This window comes from Heptranchias perlo, chromosome 22, assembly GCF_035084215.1.
Source record: "Heptranchias perlo isolate sHepPer1 chromosome 22, sHepPer1.hap1, whole genome shotgun sequence".
Classification (NCBI taxonomy): domain Eukaryota; kingdom Metazoa; phylum Chordata; class Chondrichthyes; order Hexanchiformes; family Hexanchidae; genus Heptranchias; species Heptranchias perlo.
Window position 1 is genome coordinate 47,648,320 of NC_090346.1, and position 16,430 is coordinate 47,664,749.

The following is a 16,430-nucleotide window of genomic DNA, read 5'->3' on the forward strand; positions in this document are numbered from 1 at the left end:
GCAAAGCTCCCAGTGTCACTAACAAGTCAATATTACGTACACCAAGCTGTGTAACTGCGTACCACGCTAACATCTTACGGCAGAAAGCTGTAACTGAAGAATTATTATCTTACATAGAATTTTACAGCACAGAAACAGGCCATTCGGCCCAACTAGCCTATGCCAGTGTTTATGCTCCACACGTGCTATTCGCTTCCACCCACTCCATGTGGTAACAGTTCCCCCAATGAAATAAAAAATGTGCAAAGCAACAGTTGATCATGATAAAAGGATAGGGTAGATAGAGAGAAACTATTTCTCCAGAACAAGGGGGCGTAACCTTAAAATTAGAGCTAGGCCGTTCAGGTGGAAATGAGGAAGCATTTCTTCACACAAAGGGTGGTGGGAATCTGGAATTCACTCCTCCAAAAGGCTGTGAACGCTGGATTTCAATTGAAATTTTCAAGAGTGAGATGGACAGATTTTTGTTGGGTAAGGGTGTTAAAGAATACGGAGTTAAGGAGGGTAACTGGGGTTCAGGTACAGATCAGCCATGATCTAATAAAGGATCCCATGGCACTATTCGAAGAAGAGCAGGGGAATTCCCTCGGTGTCCCGGCCAATATTTACCCTTCAACCAACACCTCTAAAAACAGATGACTTGGTCGTTTATCTCATTGCTGGTTGTGGGATCTTGCTGTGCGTAAATTGGCCGCCTCGTTTCCTACATTACAACAGTGACTACACTTCAAAAGTGCTTCGTTGGCTGTAAAGCCCTTTGGGGCGTCCTGAGGTCATGAAAGGCGCTATATAAATGCAAGCCTTTCTTTAATCGAATGGCAGAACGGGCTCGAGGGGCTGAACGGCCTCCTTCTGTTCCAATGTGAAAGTTAATCGTTCAGTACCATATAAATCAAACAATATAGGCACTGTGGGTGCTTCTGAGTACTTTATCTGGTTTATTGATTGTATATTATTTAACTGTGAGAAAACTTGGCAGTAAATTTTCAACCTCACAGTATCTGTCAGAGTGCATCAGCCGCTCATTGAGATTAATGGAATGAAAACCGGGCGAGATTTCCATCAGATTCCCCCCAGGGGGGCAAAGGCCGGCAGCTACCCCTTTATCGTGGGATAACAAGAGTTGTACAAATTCTAAGTTGGTGTCCAGCGTGTGTGCAGCTCTCTTGCACCGTGTTTAATGATCCAGGCCGTTTCTGTGCAAACTTTCAAAGCCCCCAGCCTTCCGCAGCCCCAGTCCCCGTACCTCTGCTGGTTTCTACAGGTGCCTCCAGCAGCCAGTGAGGCACAGCCCGCCTGTCGTTCCGCAGTATCTGCTGCAGGGGCGCTCGGCTCCCAGTCTCAGGGGTCAGGGATACAGAGTGAACGTCAGCACTTGGGCCCTTGTGGAGTGGAGGCGGGGGCGGGGGGCAGAAGTTTCAGCACCTCGTCTGGTGTCAGCCGTGGGGGTCAGCGGGTAGCACTCTCGCCTCTGCGATCATGAAGGTCGTTGGGTTCAAGTCCCACTCTCAGAGACTTAAACGCATAATCCAGGCCGACACTCCCGGTGCCAGTGCTGAGTGAGTGCTGCACTGTGGGAGGTACTGCCTTTTGGATGAGACGTTAGACTGAGACCCTGTCTGCCCTCTCCGGTGGATGTAAAAAATTCCCAGGGCACTATTCTGAAGAAGAGCAGGGGGGAGTTCTCCCTGGTGTCGTGGCCAATATTCATCCCTCAACCATGATCACTAAAAAAACAGATTATCTGGTCATTGTCACATTGCTGTTTGTGGGATCTTGCTGTGCGCAAATTGGCCACCGCGTTTCCTACATTACAACAGTGACTACACTTCAAAAGTGCTTCATTGGTTGCGAAGCGCTTTGGGATGTCCTGAGGTCGTGAAAGACGCTATATAAATGCAAGTTCTTTCTTTGACCCAGGAAAATGGGCTGGTCGTGCCGTTGGGCAGACATCATGCCCGACTCAACGCTCCCCTCCAGCGCCTAACATGCTCAGGAAGAGAATCCGGCCCAGGGTGGCGCCACTCGGGATCTGAGTCCTGAGTCATGCAGCCACTTTGAATCGATACACATCAAAGTGAAAGTGGCAACGTGATTGTAGTCAGAGCCCGCCATTACTTCATGGCTTCCTTTAATGCTATTTAAATCTTTATTTCTCTCCTCCCCTCATCCCCTTCTATTGATTATGACAAAAAGCTCGGCCAAAGAGATAGGTTTTAAGAAGGGTCTTCAAGGAGAGAGAGAGAGAGGCGGAGAGGTTTTAGGGAGGGGGATTCCAGAGCTTAGGGCCTAGGGAGCAGAAGGCACGGCCGCCAACGGCGGAGCGAAGGAAGTATAGAGGACACGCAATTGGAGGAGCGCAGAGATCTCGGAGGGTTGTAGGGCTGGAGGAGGTTACAGAGAGAGGGAGGGGCGAGGCCATGGAGGGATTTGGACACATACAAGGATGAGAATTTTAAATTTGAGGCGTTGCCAGACCGGGAGCCAATGTAGGTCAGCGAGATGGGTGAACTGTAGAAGTCCTTACAACATTCAACCCTCCTGAAAACCGTGGGATCGATTTTAACCCAGAGCGGGTTGCAGGCAGGGCGAGTGCCAAACTTACTCACCGGCCTACGTTTCGGGCCCTGGTTATTTTAACTCCCAGGCCTCAATTAAATGCTGCTGGCCCACATCCTGCAGAAGAGGGGTGCAGATCAGCTGCCGGTGGAGAGGGATTTTCAGGATGGTCTCACAGGGGGTTGGGGGGGGCGGTGGGGGGAGTCCGAGGCAAAGGAGCCCCCTCCTGCTCCACCTGGCCCCACAACGGAAATTCATTTCACTTACCTGGAGGGTCTCTCTGACCGTACCCACCAGCTGCCTCTGGTGGCTTGGCCCAGCTCAGGCTGGTTAGAGTTAACATTCCCTCCTGTGTCCGATGTTTCATTAACACCAGCAACCACTTTCTGCATCCCAAATACCCTTCACCAAACTTCACTGCCAGGTCACACAATCAATATTGTCAATAGCTCCTAGTGCAGAGAACTGCTTATGTTCTGAATGTACTTCATTTCAAGGAGTGTTACATAGAATGTACAGTGCAGAAACAGGCCATTCGGCCCCACTGGTCTATGTTGGTCTTTATGGTCCACAGGAACCACCTCCCTACTTCATCTCACCCTATCAGCATATCCTTCTATTCCTTTCTCCCTCATGTGTTTATCTAGCCTCCCCTCAAATGCATCTACACTATTCACCTCAACTACTCCTTGTGGGAGTGAGTTCCACATTCTAACCACTCTCTGGGTAAAGGAGTTTCTCCTGAATTCCCTATTGGATTTATTGGTGACTCTCTTATATTTATGACCCGTAGTTTTGGTCTCCCCCACGAGTGGAGACATCTTCTCTACGTCCACCCTATCGAACCCCTTCATAATATTAAAGACCTCTATCGGGTCACCCCTCAGTCTTCTCTTTTCTGGAGAAAAGAGCCCCAGCCTGTTGATCGAGTTATTAACAGGCCACAGTGCGCACTGAGGTGACACTGGTCAGAGTCATCGCTGGATTATCTAAATGGAGCTCTGAAGCAGCCCTTCATAACCAAAAATTGGAATGGCTCCAGTTGGGTGAGACGGACACACTTGCCACAAACACAGTGCAGCCCCTGATTTTTCTTGGCAGTCTTTTCGAAAGGTGCCTGTACCTGCATATCAGGTCATGATGAAGGGGAGCGAATGTAGGACCAAAGGGGGATGGGCCCTGGGAACTGAGAAGGAACGGCCGTCATTCACCAACCAGCACCATCATCTCTCACCTGCAGGAACTCGAATCACCTTCTCTCTCTCTCTCTCACACACACACACAACGGGGAACAAAACCATTGGTTGTTCCCAAATGTGATGCTGAGAACAAACCAGCTCTCATTTGACACGTCTCCTCCCTCTTGTAAATGAGGCATAACGGTGAATTCTGCAAACGCTATGCAAAATCTAGGGTATATAAAGGAGCAGGCACACCTCAGATATCACTCAGCTCACTCTCTCCACCTCTGAACTTGCTGTCCCCGAGGAAGGAGGAAGATCACAGCCAGGTGAGTGGTCCAGATTCACTCCTCTCTCTCTCTCTCTCTGTGCATCAGAGCAGCAGATCAGAAACTGAGCTTCTATCAGACTGACAAACCGTTGCAGCGTAGGGCTGGAGCCAGCCTTGGGCTCAGTGGTAGCTTTCCACCTCTGAGTCAGAAGGTGCAGGGTTCAAACCCCACTCCAGACAGTCCCGGCGAGGGGAGACCGGGGCTCCAGACAGTCCCGGGGAGTGGAGACCGGGGGTCCAGACAGTCCCGGGGAGTGGAGTCCGGGGGTTCAGACAGTCCCGGCGAGGGGAGACCGGGGCTCCAGACAGTCCCGGGGAGTGGAGACCGGGGGTCCAGACAGTCCCGGGAGTGGAGACCGGGGGTCCAGACAGTCCCGGGGAGTGGAGACCGGGGGTCCAGACAGTCCCGGGGAGTGGAGACCGGGGCTCCAGACAGTCCCGGCGAGGGGAGACCGGGGCTCCAGACAGTCCTGGCGAGGGGAGACCGGGGCTCCAGACAGTCCCGGGGAGTGGAGACTGGAGCTCCAGACAGTCCTGGCGAGGGGAGACCGGGGCTCCAGACAGTCCCGGGGAGTGGAGACTGGAGCTCCAGACAGTCCTGGGGAGTGGAGACTGGAGCTCCAGACAATCCTGGCGAGGGGAGACCAGGGCTCCAGACAGTCCCGTGGAGTGGAGACTGGGGCTCCAGACAGTCCCGGCGAGGGGAGACCGGGGCTCCAGACAGTCCCGGCGAGGGGAGACCGGGGCTCCAGACAGTCCTGGCGAGGGGAGACCGGGGCTCCAGACAGTCCCGGCGAGGGGAGACCGGGGCTCCAGACAGTCCTGGCGAGGGGAGACCGGGGCTCCAGACAGTCCCGGCGAGGGGAGACCGGAGCTCCAGACAGTCCCGGGGAGGGGAGACCGGAGCTCCAGACAGTCCCGGTGAGGGGAGACCGGAGCTCCAGACAGTCCCGGCAATTAATTCTGGGTTGACATCCAGCTGGATACTTGTGTCCAGTGGGTGTGGGTGGCCCCTCCCTCATTGTATGGGTTGTGGGAGCCCTTAAACCCCTGTATAGGACTCACCCCCTATCGGCTGCTATAGAGATGGTTATGGCCATGAAGGGGCATTCAAGTCGCAGCCTGTCAGACTGTGAATCCTTCCACTATTTCACACCGTTATCCAAGAGAAGGATGCAAAGATATGAAAACAACGACTGTAGAGCAAATGGGAATCTTGCACCTTATTCTAAAACCTCATTTACTTCATGATAATTTAAAGTTATAAATTTTATTGTGGCAAGACACAAATTCCAACTTTATTTGTAGTAACAATTTATTCTGTGGTCAAATTCGAAGTCTGTAAGCGCTGTGCCCCTGTAAGATTTTGTTTCAAGGAATGTAGCTCGGGAATTAAAGGTGCATAGAAACTCCGCTCAGGTGTGTGGGCACCTTACTCCCTCTCAGGTGTGTGGGCACCTTACTCCCTCTCAGGTGTGTGGGCACCTTAATCCTTCTCAGGTTGTGGGCACCTTAATCCCTCTCAGGTGTGTGGGCACCTTAATCCTTCTCAGGTGTGTGGGCACCTTAACCCCCCTCAGGTGTGTGGGCACCTTAATCCCTCTCAGGTGTGTGGGCACCTTAACTCCCCTCAGGTGTGTGGGCACCTTAACCCCTTTCAGGTGTGTGGGCACCTTAACCCCTCTCGAGTGTGTGGGCACCTTAATCGCTCTCAGGTGTGTGGGCACCTTAACCCCCCTCAGGTGTGTGGGCACCTTAATCCTTCTCAGGTGTGTGGGCACCTTAACCCCCCTCAGGTGTGTGGGCACCTTAATCCTTCTCAGGTGTGTGGGCACCTTAACCCCCCTCAGGTGTGTGGGCACCTTAACCCCTTTCAGGTGTGCGGGCACCTTAATCCCTCTCGGGTGTGTGGGCACCTTAATCCTTCTCAGGTGTGTGGGCACCTTAATCCTTCTCAGGTGTGTGGGCACCTTAATCCTTCTCAGGTTGTGGGCACCTTAATCCCTCTCAGGTGTGTGGGTACCTTAATCCCTCTCAGGTGTGTGGGCACCTTAACCCCCCTCAGGTGTGTGGGCACCTTAATCCCTCTCAGGTGTGTGGGTACCTTAATCCCTCTCAGGTGTGTGGGCACCTTAACCCCCCTCAGGTGTGTGGGCACCTTAACCCCTCTCGAGTGTGTGGGCACCTTAATCCCTCTCAGGTGTGTGGGCACCTTAACCCCCCTCAGGTGTGTGGGCACCTTAATCCTTCTCAGGTGTGTGGGCACCTTAACCCCCCTCAGGTGTGTGGGCACCTTAATCCTTCTCAGGTGTGTGGGCACCTTAACCCCCCTCAGGTGTGTGGGCACCTTAACCCCTTTCAGGTGTGCGGGCACCTTAATCCCTCTCGGGTGTGTGGGCACCTTAATCCCTCTCAGGTGTGTGGGCACCTTACTCCCTCTCAGGTGTGTGGGCACCTTAATCCTTCTCAGGTTGTGGGCACCTTACTCCCTCTCAGGTGTGTGGGCACCTTAACCCCCCTCAGGTGTGTGGGCACCTTAACCCCTTTCAGGTGTGCGGGCACCTTAACCCCTCTCAGGTGTGTGGGCACCTTAACCCCTTTCAGGTGTGCGGGCACCTTAACCCCTCTCAGGTGTGTGGGCACCTTAACCCCTTTCAGGTGTGCGGGCACCTTAATCCCTCTCGGGTGTGTGGGCACCTTAATCCTTCTCAGGTGTGTGGGCACCTTAATCCCTCTCAGGTGTGTGGGCACCTTAATCCCTCTCAGGTGTGTGGGCACCTTAACCCCTTTCAGGTGTGAGGGCACCTTAATCCCTCTCAGGTGTGTGGGCACCTTACTCCCTCTCAGGTGTGTGGGCACCTTAATCCCTCTCAGGTGTGTGGGCACCTTAACCCCTCTCAGGTGTGTGGGCACCTTAATCCCTCTCAGGTGTGTGGGCACCTTAATCCCTCTCAGGTGTGTGGGCACCTTAATCCCTCTCAGGTGTGTGGGCACCTTAATCCCTCTCAGGTGTGTGGGCACCTTAATCCCTCTCAGGTGTGTGGGCACCTTAATCCCTCTCAGGTGTGTGGGCACCTTAACCCCCCTCAGCTGTGTGGGCACCTTAATCCCTCTCAGGTGTGTGGGCACCTTAATCCCTCTCAGGTGTGTGGGCACCTTAATCCCTCTCAGGTGTGTGGGCACCTTAATCCCTCTCAGGTGTGTGGGCACCTTAACCCCCCTCAGGTGTGTGGGCACCTTAATCCCTCTCAGGTGTGTGGGCACCTTAATCCCTCTCAGGTGTGTGGGCACCTTAACCCCCCTCAGGTGTGTGGGCACCTTAATCCTTCTCAGGTGTGTGGGCACCTTACTCCCTCTCGGGTGTGTGGGCACCTTAATCCCTCTCAGGTGTGTGGGCACCTTAATCCTTCTCAGGTGTGTGGGCACCTTACTCCCTCTCGGGTGTGTGGGCACCTTACTCCCTCTCGGGTGTGTGGGCACCTTAACCCCTCTCGGGTGTGCGGGCACCTTACTCCCCCTCAGGTGTGTGGGCACCTTAACCCCTCTCAGGTGTGTGGGCACCTTAACCCCTCTCAGGTGTGTGGGCACCTTAATCCCTCTCAGGTGTGTGGGCACCTTAACCCCCCTCAGGTGTGTGGGCACCTTAATCCCTCTCAGGTGTGTGGGCACCTTAACCCCCCTCAGGTGTGTGGGCACCTTACTCCCTCTCAGGTGTGTGGGCACCTTAACCCCCCTCGGGTGTGTGGGCACCTTAACCCCCCTCAGGTGTGTGGGCACCTTACTCCCTCTCAGGTGTGTGGGCACCTTAACCCCCCTCGGGTGTGTGGGCACCTTACTCCCTCTCAGGTGTGTGGGCACCTTAACCCCCCTCGGGTGTGTGGGCACCTTAACCCCCCTCAGGTGTGTGGGCACCTTACTACCTCTCAGGTGTGTGGGCACCTTAACCCCCCTCGGGTGTGTGGGCACCTTACTCCCCCTAAGGTGTGTGGGCACCTTAACCCCCCTCGGGTGTGTGGGCACCTTAACCCCCCTCAGGTGTGTGGGCACCTTAACCCCCCTCAGGTGTGTGGGCACCTTAATCCTTCTCAGGTGTGTGGGCACCTTACTCCCTCTCGGGTGTGTGGGCACCTTAATCCCTCTCAGGTGTGTGGGCACCTTAATCCTTCTCAGGTGTGTGGGCACCTTACTCCCTCTCGGGTGTGTGGGCACCTTACTCCCTCTCGGGTATGTGGGCACCTTAACCCCTCTCGGGTGTGCGGGCACCTTACTCCCCCTCAGGTGTGTGGGCACCTTAACCCCCCTCAGGTGTGTGGGCACCTTAATCCCTCTCAGGTGTGTGGGCACCTTAACCCCCCTCAGCTGTGTGGGCACCTTAATCCCTCTCAGGTGTGTGGGCACCTTAATCCCTCTCAGGTGTGTGGGCACCTTAATCCCTCTCAGGTGTGTGGGCACCTTAATCCCTCTCAGGTGTGTGGGCACCTTAACCCCCCTCAGGTATGTGGGCACCTTAATCCCTCTCAGGTGTGTGGGCACCTTAACCCCCCTCAGGTGTGTGGGCACCTTACTCCCTCTCGGGTGTGTGGGCACCTTAATCCCTCTCAGGTGTGTGGGCACCTTAATCCTTCTCAGGTGTGTGGGCACCTTACTCCCTCTCGGGTGTGTGGGCACCTTACTCCCTCTCGGGTATGTGGGCACCTTAACCCCTCTCGGGTGTGCGGGCACCTTAATCCCTCTCACGTGTGTGGGCACCTTAACCCCCCTCAGGTGTGTGGGCACCTTAATCCCTCTCAGGTGTGTGGGCACCTTAACCCCCCTCAGGTGTGTGGGCACCTTACTCCCTCTCAGGTGTGTGGGCACCTTAACCCCCCTCGGGTGTGTGGGCACCTTAACCCCCCTCAGGTGTGTGGGCACCTTACTCCCTCTCAGGTGTGTGGGCACCTTAACCCCCCTCGGGTGTGTGGGCACCTTACTCCCTCTCAGGTGTGTGGGCACCTTAACCCCCCTCAGGTGTGTGGGCACCTTACTCCCTCTCAGGTGTGTGGGCACCTTAACCCCCCTCGGGTGTGTGGGCACCTTAACCCCCCTCAGGTGTGTGGGCACCTTACTCCCTCTCAGGTGTGTGGGCACCTTAACCCCCCTCAGGTGTGTGGGCACCTTACTCCCCCTCAGGTGTGTGGGCACCTTAACCCCCCTCGGGTGTGTGGGCACCTTAACCCCCCTCAGGTGTGTGGGCACCTTAACCCCCCTCAGGTATGTGGGCACCTTAACCCCCCTCAGGTGTGTGGGCACCTTAACCCCCCTCAGGTGTGCGGGCACCTTAACCCCCCTCGGGTGTGTGGGCACCTTAACCCCCCTCGGGTGTGTGGGCACCTTAACCCCCCTCGGGTGTGTGGGCACCTTAACCCCCCTCGGGTGTGTGGGCACCTTAACCCCCCTCAGGTGTGTGGGCACCTTAACCCCCCTCGGGTGTGTGGGCACCTTAACCCCCCTCAGGTGTGTGGGCACCTTAACCCCCCTCAGGTGTGTGGGCACCTTAACCCCCCTCAGGTGTGTGGGCACCTTACTCCCTCTCAGGTGTGTGGGCACCTTACTCCCTCTCAGGTGTGTGGGCACCTTACTCCCTCTCAGGTGTGTGGGCACCTTACTCCCTCTCAGGTGTGTGGGCACCTTAACCCCCCTCAGGTGTGTGGGCACCTTAACCCCCCTCAGGTGTGCGGGCACCTTAACCCCTCTCAGGTGTGCGGGCACCTTAACCCCTCTCAGGTGTGTGGGCACCTTAACCCCCCTCAGGTGTGTGGGCACCTTAACCCCTCTCAGGTGTGTGGGCACCTTAACCCCTCTCAGGTGTGTGGGCACCTTAATCCCTCTCAGGTGTGTGGGCACCTTAACCCCCCTCAGGTGTGTGGGCACCTTAATCCCTCTCAGGTGTGTGGGCACCTTAACCCCCCTCAGGTGTGTGGGCACCTTACTCCCTCTCAGGTGTGTGGGCACCTTACTCCCTCTCAGGTGTGTGGGCACCTTACTCCCTCTCAGGTGTGTGGGCACCTTACTCCCTCTCAGGTGTGTGGGCACCTTACTCCCTCTCAGGTGTGTGGGCACCTTAACCCCCCTCAGGTGTGTGGGCACCTTAACCCCCCTCAGGTGTGTGGGCACCTTAACCCCCCTCAGGTCTGTGGGCACCTTACTCCCTCTCAGGTGTGTGGGCACCTTAACCCCCCTCAGGTGTGTGGGCACCTTAACCCCCCTCAGGTGTGTGGGCACCTTAACCCCCCTCAGGTGTGTGGGCACCTACAGGTGGCAGTTTCTCCTAACCCCACTCAGATACCAGGTACTATTAAACTTTTCTTTCTCTCTCAATTCTGCTCCAAGAAGAGGAAATCATTTCTATTTATCAAACCAAGTTTGGTATAATTGAACACATCTGCAAACTAATATTGTTAAAATACTCTTTACTCAGTCGTAGCACACGTGAGATTTAAAAACAACCTGCTTACAAATTTTCGTGTTTTTTTTCCTCTGATAGTTTTACCATGAAAATCACCGATGTCCTGGTCGCTGGTGACATCACCTCTGCGATTTCGGAATGTAAAGGTAAAGTCTTTATCTTCCATGATTTAATCTGCAAAAATCAAAAACGTTAAGGGGATTTTAGGTAAATGTACAATGAGGGACTAAAGCCTGAAACCTTTGCAGCGTTACAGTTTACAAGGGGGGGTTTTAATGGAATCATGGGCACTGGGTGATGAGATTTCCTCTGGAGGAAAGCATTAAGCAGCTTTATAAAAAGAAGTTTACCATTACAGAGCACGCAGAGGGAATCTCCCTCCATTGGGTGTCAGCTGTGGTTTAGTCGATCTCGTGCTCGCTCTTGGAGTCAGAAGGTTTTGGGCTCAAGTTCCCACTCCAGACACTTGAGCACAAAAATCTAGGCTGACTCATGCTGTGCAGTACTGAGGGAGTGCTGCACTGTCAGAGGTGCCGCCTTTCGGATGAGATGTTAAACTGAGGGCCTGTCTGTTCTCTCAGGTAGATATAAAAGATCCCATGGCACTATTTTGAAGAGCAGGGGAGTTCTCTCCAGTGTCCTGGGCCCAATATTTATCCCTCGACCAACATCACTAAAAACAGATTATCTGGTCATTTATCTCATAGTTATATTGGCTGCTCAGACTGACAGAGGCACTGGAGAAGGTGCAAAAAAGATTTACAAAGATGATAAGAACATAAGAAATAGGAGCAGGAGTAGGCCACATGGCCCCTCGAGCCTGCTCCGCCATTCAATCAGATCATGGCTGATCTTCGACCTCAACTCCACTTTCCCGCCCCATCCCCATATCCCTTGATTCCCCTAGAGTCCAGAAATCCGTCTATTTCAGCCTTGAATATATTCAACGACTCAGCATCCACAGCCCTCTGGGGTAGAGAATTCCAAAGATGCCAGAACTGAGAGGATATACCTATCAGGAAAGATTGAACAGGCTGGGGCTTTTTTCTCTAGAAAAGAGAAGGCTGAGGGGTGACCTGATAGAGGTCTTTAAAATTATGAAGAGGTTTGATAGGGTAGATGTAGAGAAGATGTTTCCACTTGTGGGGGAGACCAAAAGTAGAGGCCATAAATATAAGATAGTCACTAATAAATCCAATAAGGAATTCAGGAGAAACTTCTTTACCCAGAGAGTGGTGAGAATGTGGAACTCACTCCCACAGGGAGTAGTTGAGGTGAATAGCATCAAAGTGCAGTGTAAATGGGACAAAAGTCCACAGGGTTCAGATCACGGAGTATAGTATTAGTATTGAATGCATTAACGTTTGTATGAAATTCCTCTGCTTGCTATTTTAACAAAGGCAGTAACCTTTTACTAATATCACGGAGCACCATTTACATTGTGGAGAACACAAGAGTTCGTTTCGTTCCATCACAGTTTGTCCTCCAGCTGAGGGGCAAACTTGTTTCGGTGCTGCATGAATCTAAAGGCTGTAGGGTCTTGTCAATCCTCTTCCTGCTGGTCTCATCGATGTTGCTTTTCTCGTTTCCCCCCCCCCAGTTCCTGATTCGTTCGACTTCAAGAAGTTCTTTGAAGCGTGTGGTTTGTCCAAGAAATCTGCAGAGGAGGTGAAGAAAGTCTTTGCAATTCTGGACCAGGATGGCAGCGGCTACATCGATAAGACTGAGCTCAAGTAAGAATGTATTGTGTACTAAAGCTTTAAGTCATGAGATTCAATGGGGTAGATCTTTGTCTTCACCTGGGCGGTAATCTGACGGAGCCAATTGCTCGCTCGCCGTCCAACCCGCCCGATCTTCAATCCATTGACGAGAATTTACCCCAGTGATTCAAGCTCTCAATGTCCGACCGCATGCCTGTGGCCATCTTTCAATCGTGACTCACCTCAGTACTGCCTTTGTGACACCCTGTGCGTTTCTGACCATGTCTGCCCGGTACTGGAGCAGGCACATGGGTGTGCTAGCCTCATAATTGCTATCGCAGGCAATGTGGTTCTCAATAAGAGGTCGAGGAGGTAAAATTGGTCTTGTAGGTAGCGCAAAATGGGTAATAGTGAATCGACTGCCCGTTTTACACCGTTTTTATCCGTTGACTTCAATGGAAAAGTAAATCAGGCGGAGCGTAAAACGAGCGCCCATTTTGCGCTACTGCCCAATATCAATTTCACCCCCCCACCCCCAGTCAGGTTTAACCCTTGCTCTTCTGCAGCACTGTGCGAGGTTCATCACTCGGGCATGCCCTTATAACTTCAACACATCCCAGAGGCTCACTATTGTCTTAACACCCAGTCTATTCCTACTCTTGCACGGTTTAAACTCATGTCCCTGGTCCTCCTCAATCTGCTAAACTGGAATAATCTATCAATAGGCACACCATCCGGCCCTTTAGTTATTTTATTGACCTCTATCAGGTCACCTCTAAGTCTACGCTGCTCTAAAGTAAATAGACCGAGGTCCTGAAGCCTTTCGAAGTCGTTGAGGTCCTTTAAGGCTCTTCATTTGAAATGAAATTCAGTTGCTATGAAATGTTTCTATTTCAATAACCGTACAAATATTAACACGTCCAGAAATGAATCAAAGTGCATCGGAGGTAAAACCAAACAAATTGTGTTTTTTTTTGTTATATAAACTGCTATAAAATCGAGCACATTACTCATATCTTCTAAATTTAGGAAAATGACTGGGAGTGATGCCTCGTCTAAGTTTTCCATAAGAACAGGCCTAAAGATGTGGGTACACCTTACAAATCCTGACTTTGCAATAGATAGGATGGTCACAAGAAAAAAAAAGTAGAGTGCATGGCAATGTTCACAGTCTATTTTAACACAAAACAGGGATCCTTTAACTATTCTTGCGTTAGGAACAGAGGAACAGGGGTTGGCCATTCAGCCCCTCGAGCCCATTCCGCCATTCAATCAGATCATGGCTGATCTATACCTCAATTCCCATTTACCCGCCATTGCTCCATATCCCTTGATCCCTTTACCTAACAAAAATCAAACTATTTCTTTCTTAAAAACACTGTTAAGTGTAGGCAAAGACACTCATCTACAGGGGCCCCTGCTTTTATAAGGTCAAATGGAATAACGCTTGAAAACTGCGGGCGGATGTCACATGATCGATTGTCACATGACCAAACCCTCCAGGACTACGTCCAACCTGGAGTTGGCAACCCTACTTTGAAGAACCGCGATGAAATTGATCTCACAGTGTGGACATTCACTTCTGGCTTGGCGAACGCAGCCATGGAGCTAGGTCTAGCTCAGCCTGGCTGCCAGCTTCTGACTTATTGGCTGATTAACCCCAGCAACCAAATATATAAACCCGCATTGGGAGCTCTTGGCCACACAGGGTGTCCGTCAAACAGACGACGACGGCGACGACAACAACAACAACCTCCACCACCAAAATCACACGGCAAAAATACTGCAGATGCTGGAAATCTGAAACAAGAACAGAAAACGCTGGAACCACTCAGCAGGTCAGGGGGCATCTGTGGAGAGAACAGGCGAGGTGTTTTTGGCTTTGACGCTTCCTCAGAATGACCGCAACGAATGCCAAAGGTGTTGATGTGTGTCTGAGTCTCGATGCGTGTTGAACAAAGGGAGTTTAATATGCTAATGTCGATTGAATGATGGATCGTTGGTGTCAATCTGCTGAATAATGCTTTTGATGGATGGCTAGACAACACGTTAATCATCAGACTTCACGGGTAATTCTAACTGCTTGGCACGATCAACTCATTAAGCCATTGCCATTCTATTCAATTCCAAACATCCTAGATGACTTAATTGGCAAAAGAACCAGAGGGGAGATGAGAAGAAATTTGTTTTTACGCAGCGAGTTGAAATGATCTGGAATGCTCTGCCTGACAGGGCGGTGGAAGCAGATTCAATAGGGAATTGGATAAATAGTTGAAAAGGAAAAATTTGCAGGGCTATGGGGAAAGAGCAGGGGAGTGGGACTAATTGGATAACTCTTTCCAAGAGCCAGCACTGGCATGATGGGCCGAATGGCCTCCCTCTTTGCTGTAAGGCTCTATGATTCCAACATGGGATCCTGGGATTGTTTTTTCTTAACCAGGAATCACATTCTGCAATTCAGTCTCATTCTTTCTTTCTGTGACAATCGCCAGCCTTGACTATAATGTGCTTCAACAGTGCAGCGATGTTAATCATTTGGTTGTGTTTCTCTGCTTCAGGTTGTTTCTCCAGTATTTCTCCTCCGAAGCCAGGGTGCTGAGTGACAATGAGGCTCAGACTTTCCTCTCAGCTGGAGACAATGACGGTGATGGCAAAATCGGGGCCGAGGGTGAGTTAAACACTTTTTATAAAAAGAAAGCAGCCCCGGGTACTCCTTATCCTTGAAGACTGAATGGTTTTGACCATTCTTCACTTGAGGGAATGATCAAACATGGCAGCGCATAAACCATTTTGCTTGTCAGCCGCGGCTCAGTGGGCAGCACTCTCGCCTCTGAGGCAAAAGGTTGTGGGCTCAAAACCCCACTCCAGAGACAAAAATCTAAGCTGACGCTTCCAGTGCTGAGGGAGTGCTGCACTGTCAGAGGTGCCAACATTTGGATGAGACATTAAATTGAGGCCCCATCTAGCCTCTCAGGTGGATGTAAAAGATCCCATGGCACTATTCAAAGATGAGCTGGAGAGTTCTCCCCGGTGTCCTGGGGCCAATATTTATCCCTCAACCAACATTCACTAAAACTGATTATCTGGTCATTATCACATTGCTGTTTGTGGAATCTTGCTGTGCACAAATTGGCTGCTGCACTTCCCTATATTACAACAGTGACTACTCTTAAAAGGTACTTCATTGTCTGTAAAACGCTTTGGGCTGTCCTGAGGTCGTGAAAGGCACTATATAAATCTAAGTTCTTTCTTTATAAAATGTCACAGGTTTTGCTTTTTCAATTTGTGTCTGTGTTTCTTTTACCATTCTGTCTATTTTTCAAGGTAACATCCCCTACATTTGTTTCTGTGACTTTTCTCTCTGTGTATATCACCTGACACCTTGTACCTGAGAGGACAGGTATTCTACTGTCAGGCTGCCATTAAAACCTCTATAATAGGCCTCCACATGGCCTTAAAGACCAGCCAGGCGTGGTGACTGCCCCTCGGAGATTCCCCTTGCCTTCAGCTTCCCCTTGGCACCTCCCAGCTTGACACAGCTTAAACCTGCACCCATCACGCTCCACCTCACCTTGTTATTGATTTATCAGTATGCGCATAATACATTGTCTTTCCATTACAGAATTCCAGCGACTGGTGCGCTCCTAAACAAGACTCGAGGCCCAAGTCAGAGACTAATCCACAAAGGCTGTGTTGCTCTGACGCATTCAGTTACAATCGCTGAGGCAAACGTGCATTGATCTGAACACCTTTGTACAATTAAGTGGCACAAGTGAAGTGAACACACGTAGAAGTGCTTTGCACTGATGTGGTTGATTTGTTTGTTGCTTAAGGGAAAGTCTCGCATTACTAAATAAAACACTTTTTGGAAACAAGTCTATGGTGTGGCTTATCTATAATTCTTCTGCAAAAAAAAGTGTTAACACAAAATACACGGACAGGACCATTACTGAGGAAAGGGCTGCACTGTCGGAGGTGCCTTCTTTCAGGATGAGATGTTATACCGAGGCCCCGTTTGCCCTCTCAGGTGGGCGTAAAAGATCCCACGGCCACTATTTCGAAGAAGAGCAGGGAAATTCTCCCCGGTGTCGTGGTCAATGTTTAAACCTCAACTAATATTCACTAAAACAGATGATCTGGTCATTATCACATTGCCGTTTGTGGGATCTTGCTGTGCGCAAATTGGCTGCCGTGTTTTGCTACATTACAACAGT

At 51.5% G+C, this 16,430-nt stretch overlaps 1 protein-coding gene across 1 annotated transcript; it reads left to right on the top strand.

The window, feature by feature from the left end:
• The first annotated feature begins 3,966 nt into the window (after positions 1-3,966).
• Positions 3,967-16,091, top strand: LOC137340757 (parvalbumin, thymic-like). Its single transcript, XM_068003502.1, has 5 exons — positions 3,967-4,069; positions 10,595-10,662; positions 12,117-12,249; positions 14,775-14,884; positions 15,839-16,091. Exons 2-5 carry the CDS (start codon positions 10,602-10,604, stop codon positions 15,862-15,864), a joined length of 330 nt encoding a protein of 109 aa, XP_067859603.1. The 5' UTR covers positions 3,967-4,069; positions 10,595-10,601; the 3' UTR covers positions 15,865-16,091.
• Positions 16,092-16,430: the final 339 nt, after the last annotated feature.

Excerpts from the sequence above, each read along its gene's own strand:
- LOC137340757 (XM_068003502.1), top strand. The coding sequence starts at position 10,602 with ATGAAAATCACCGATGTCCTGGTCGCTGGTGACATCACCTCTGCGATT. Across the intron at positions 10,663-12,116 it reads TGCGATTTCGGAATGTAAAG|TTCCTGATTCGTTCGACTTC; the intron begins GTAAAGTCTTTA and ends CCCCCCCCCCAG. Across the intron at positions 12,250-14,774 it reads ATCGATAAGACTGAGCTCAA|GTTGTTTCTCCAGTATTTCT; the intron begins GTAAGAATGTAT and ends TCTCTGCTTCAG.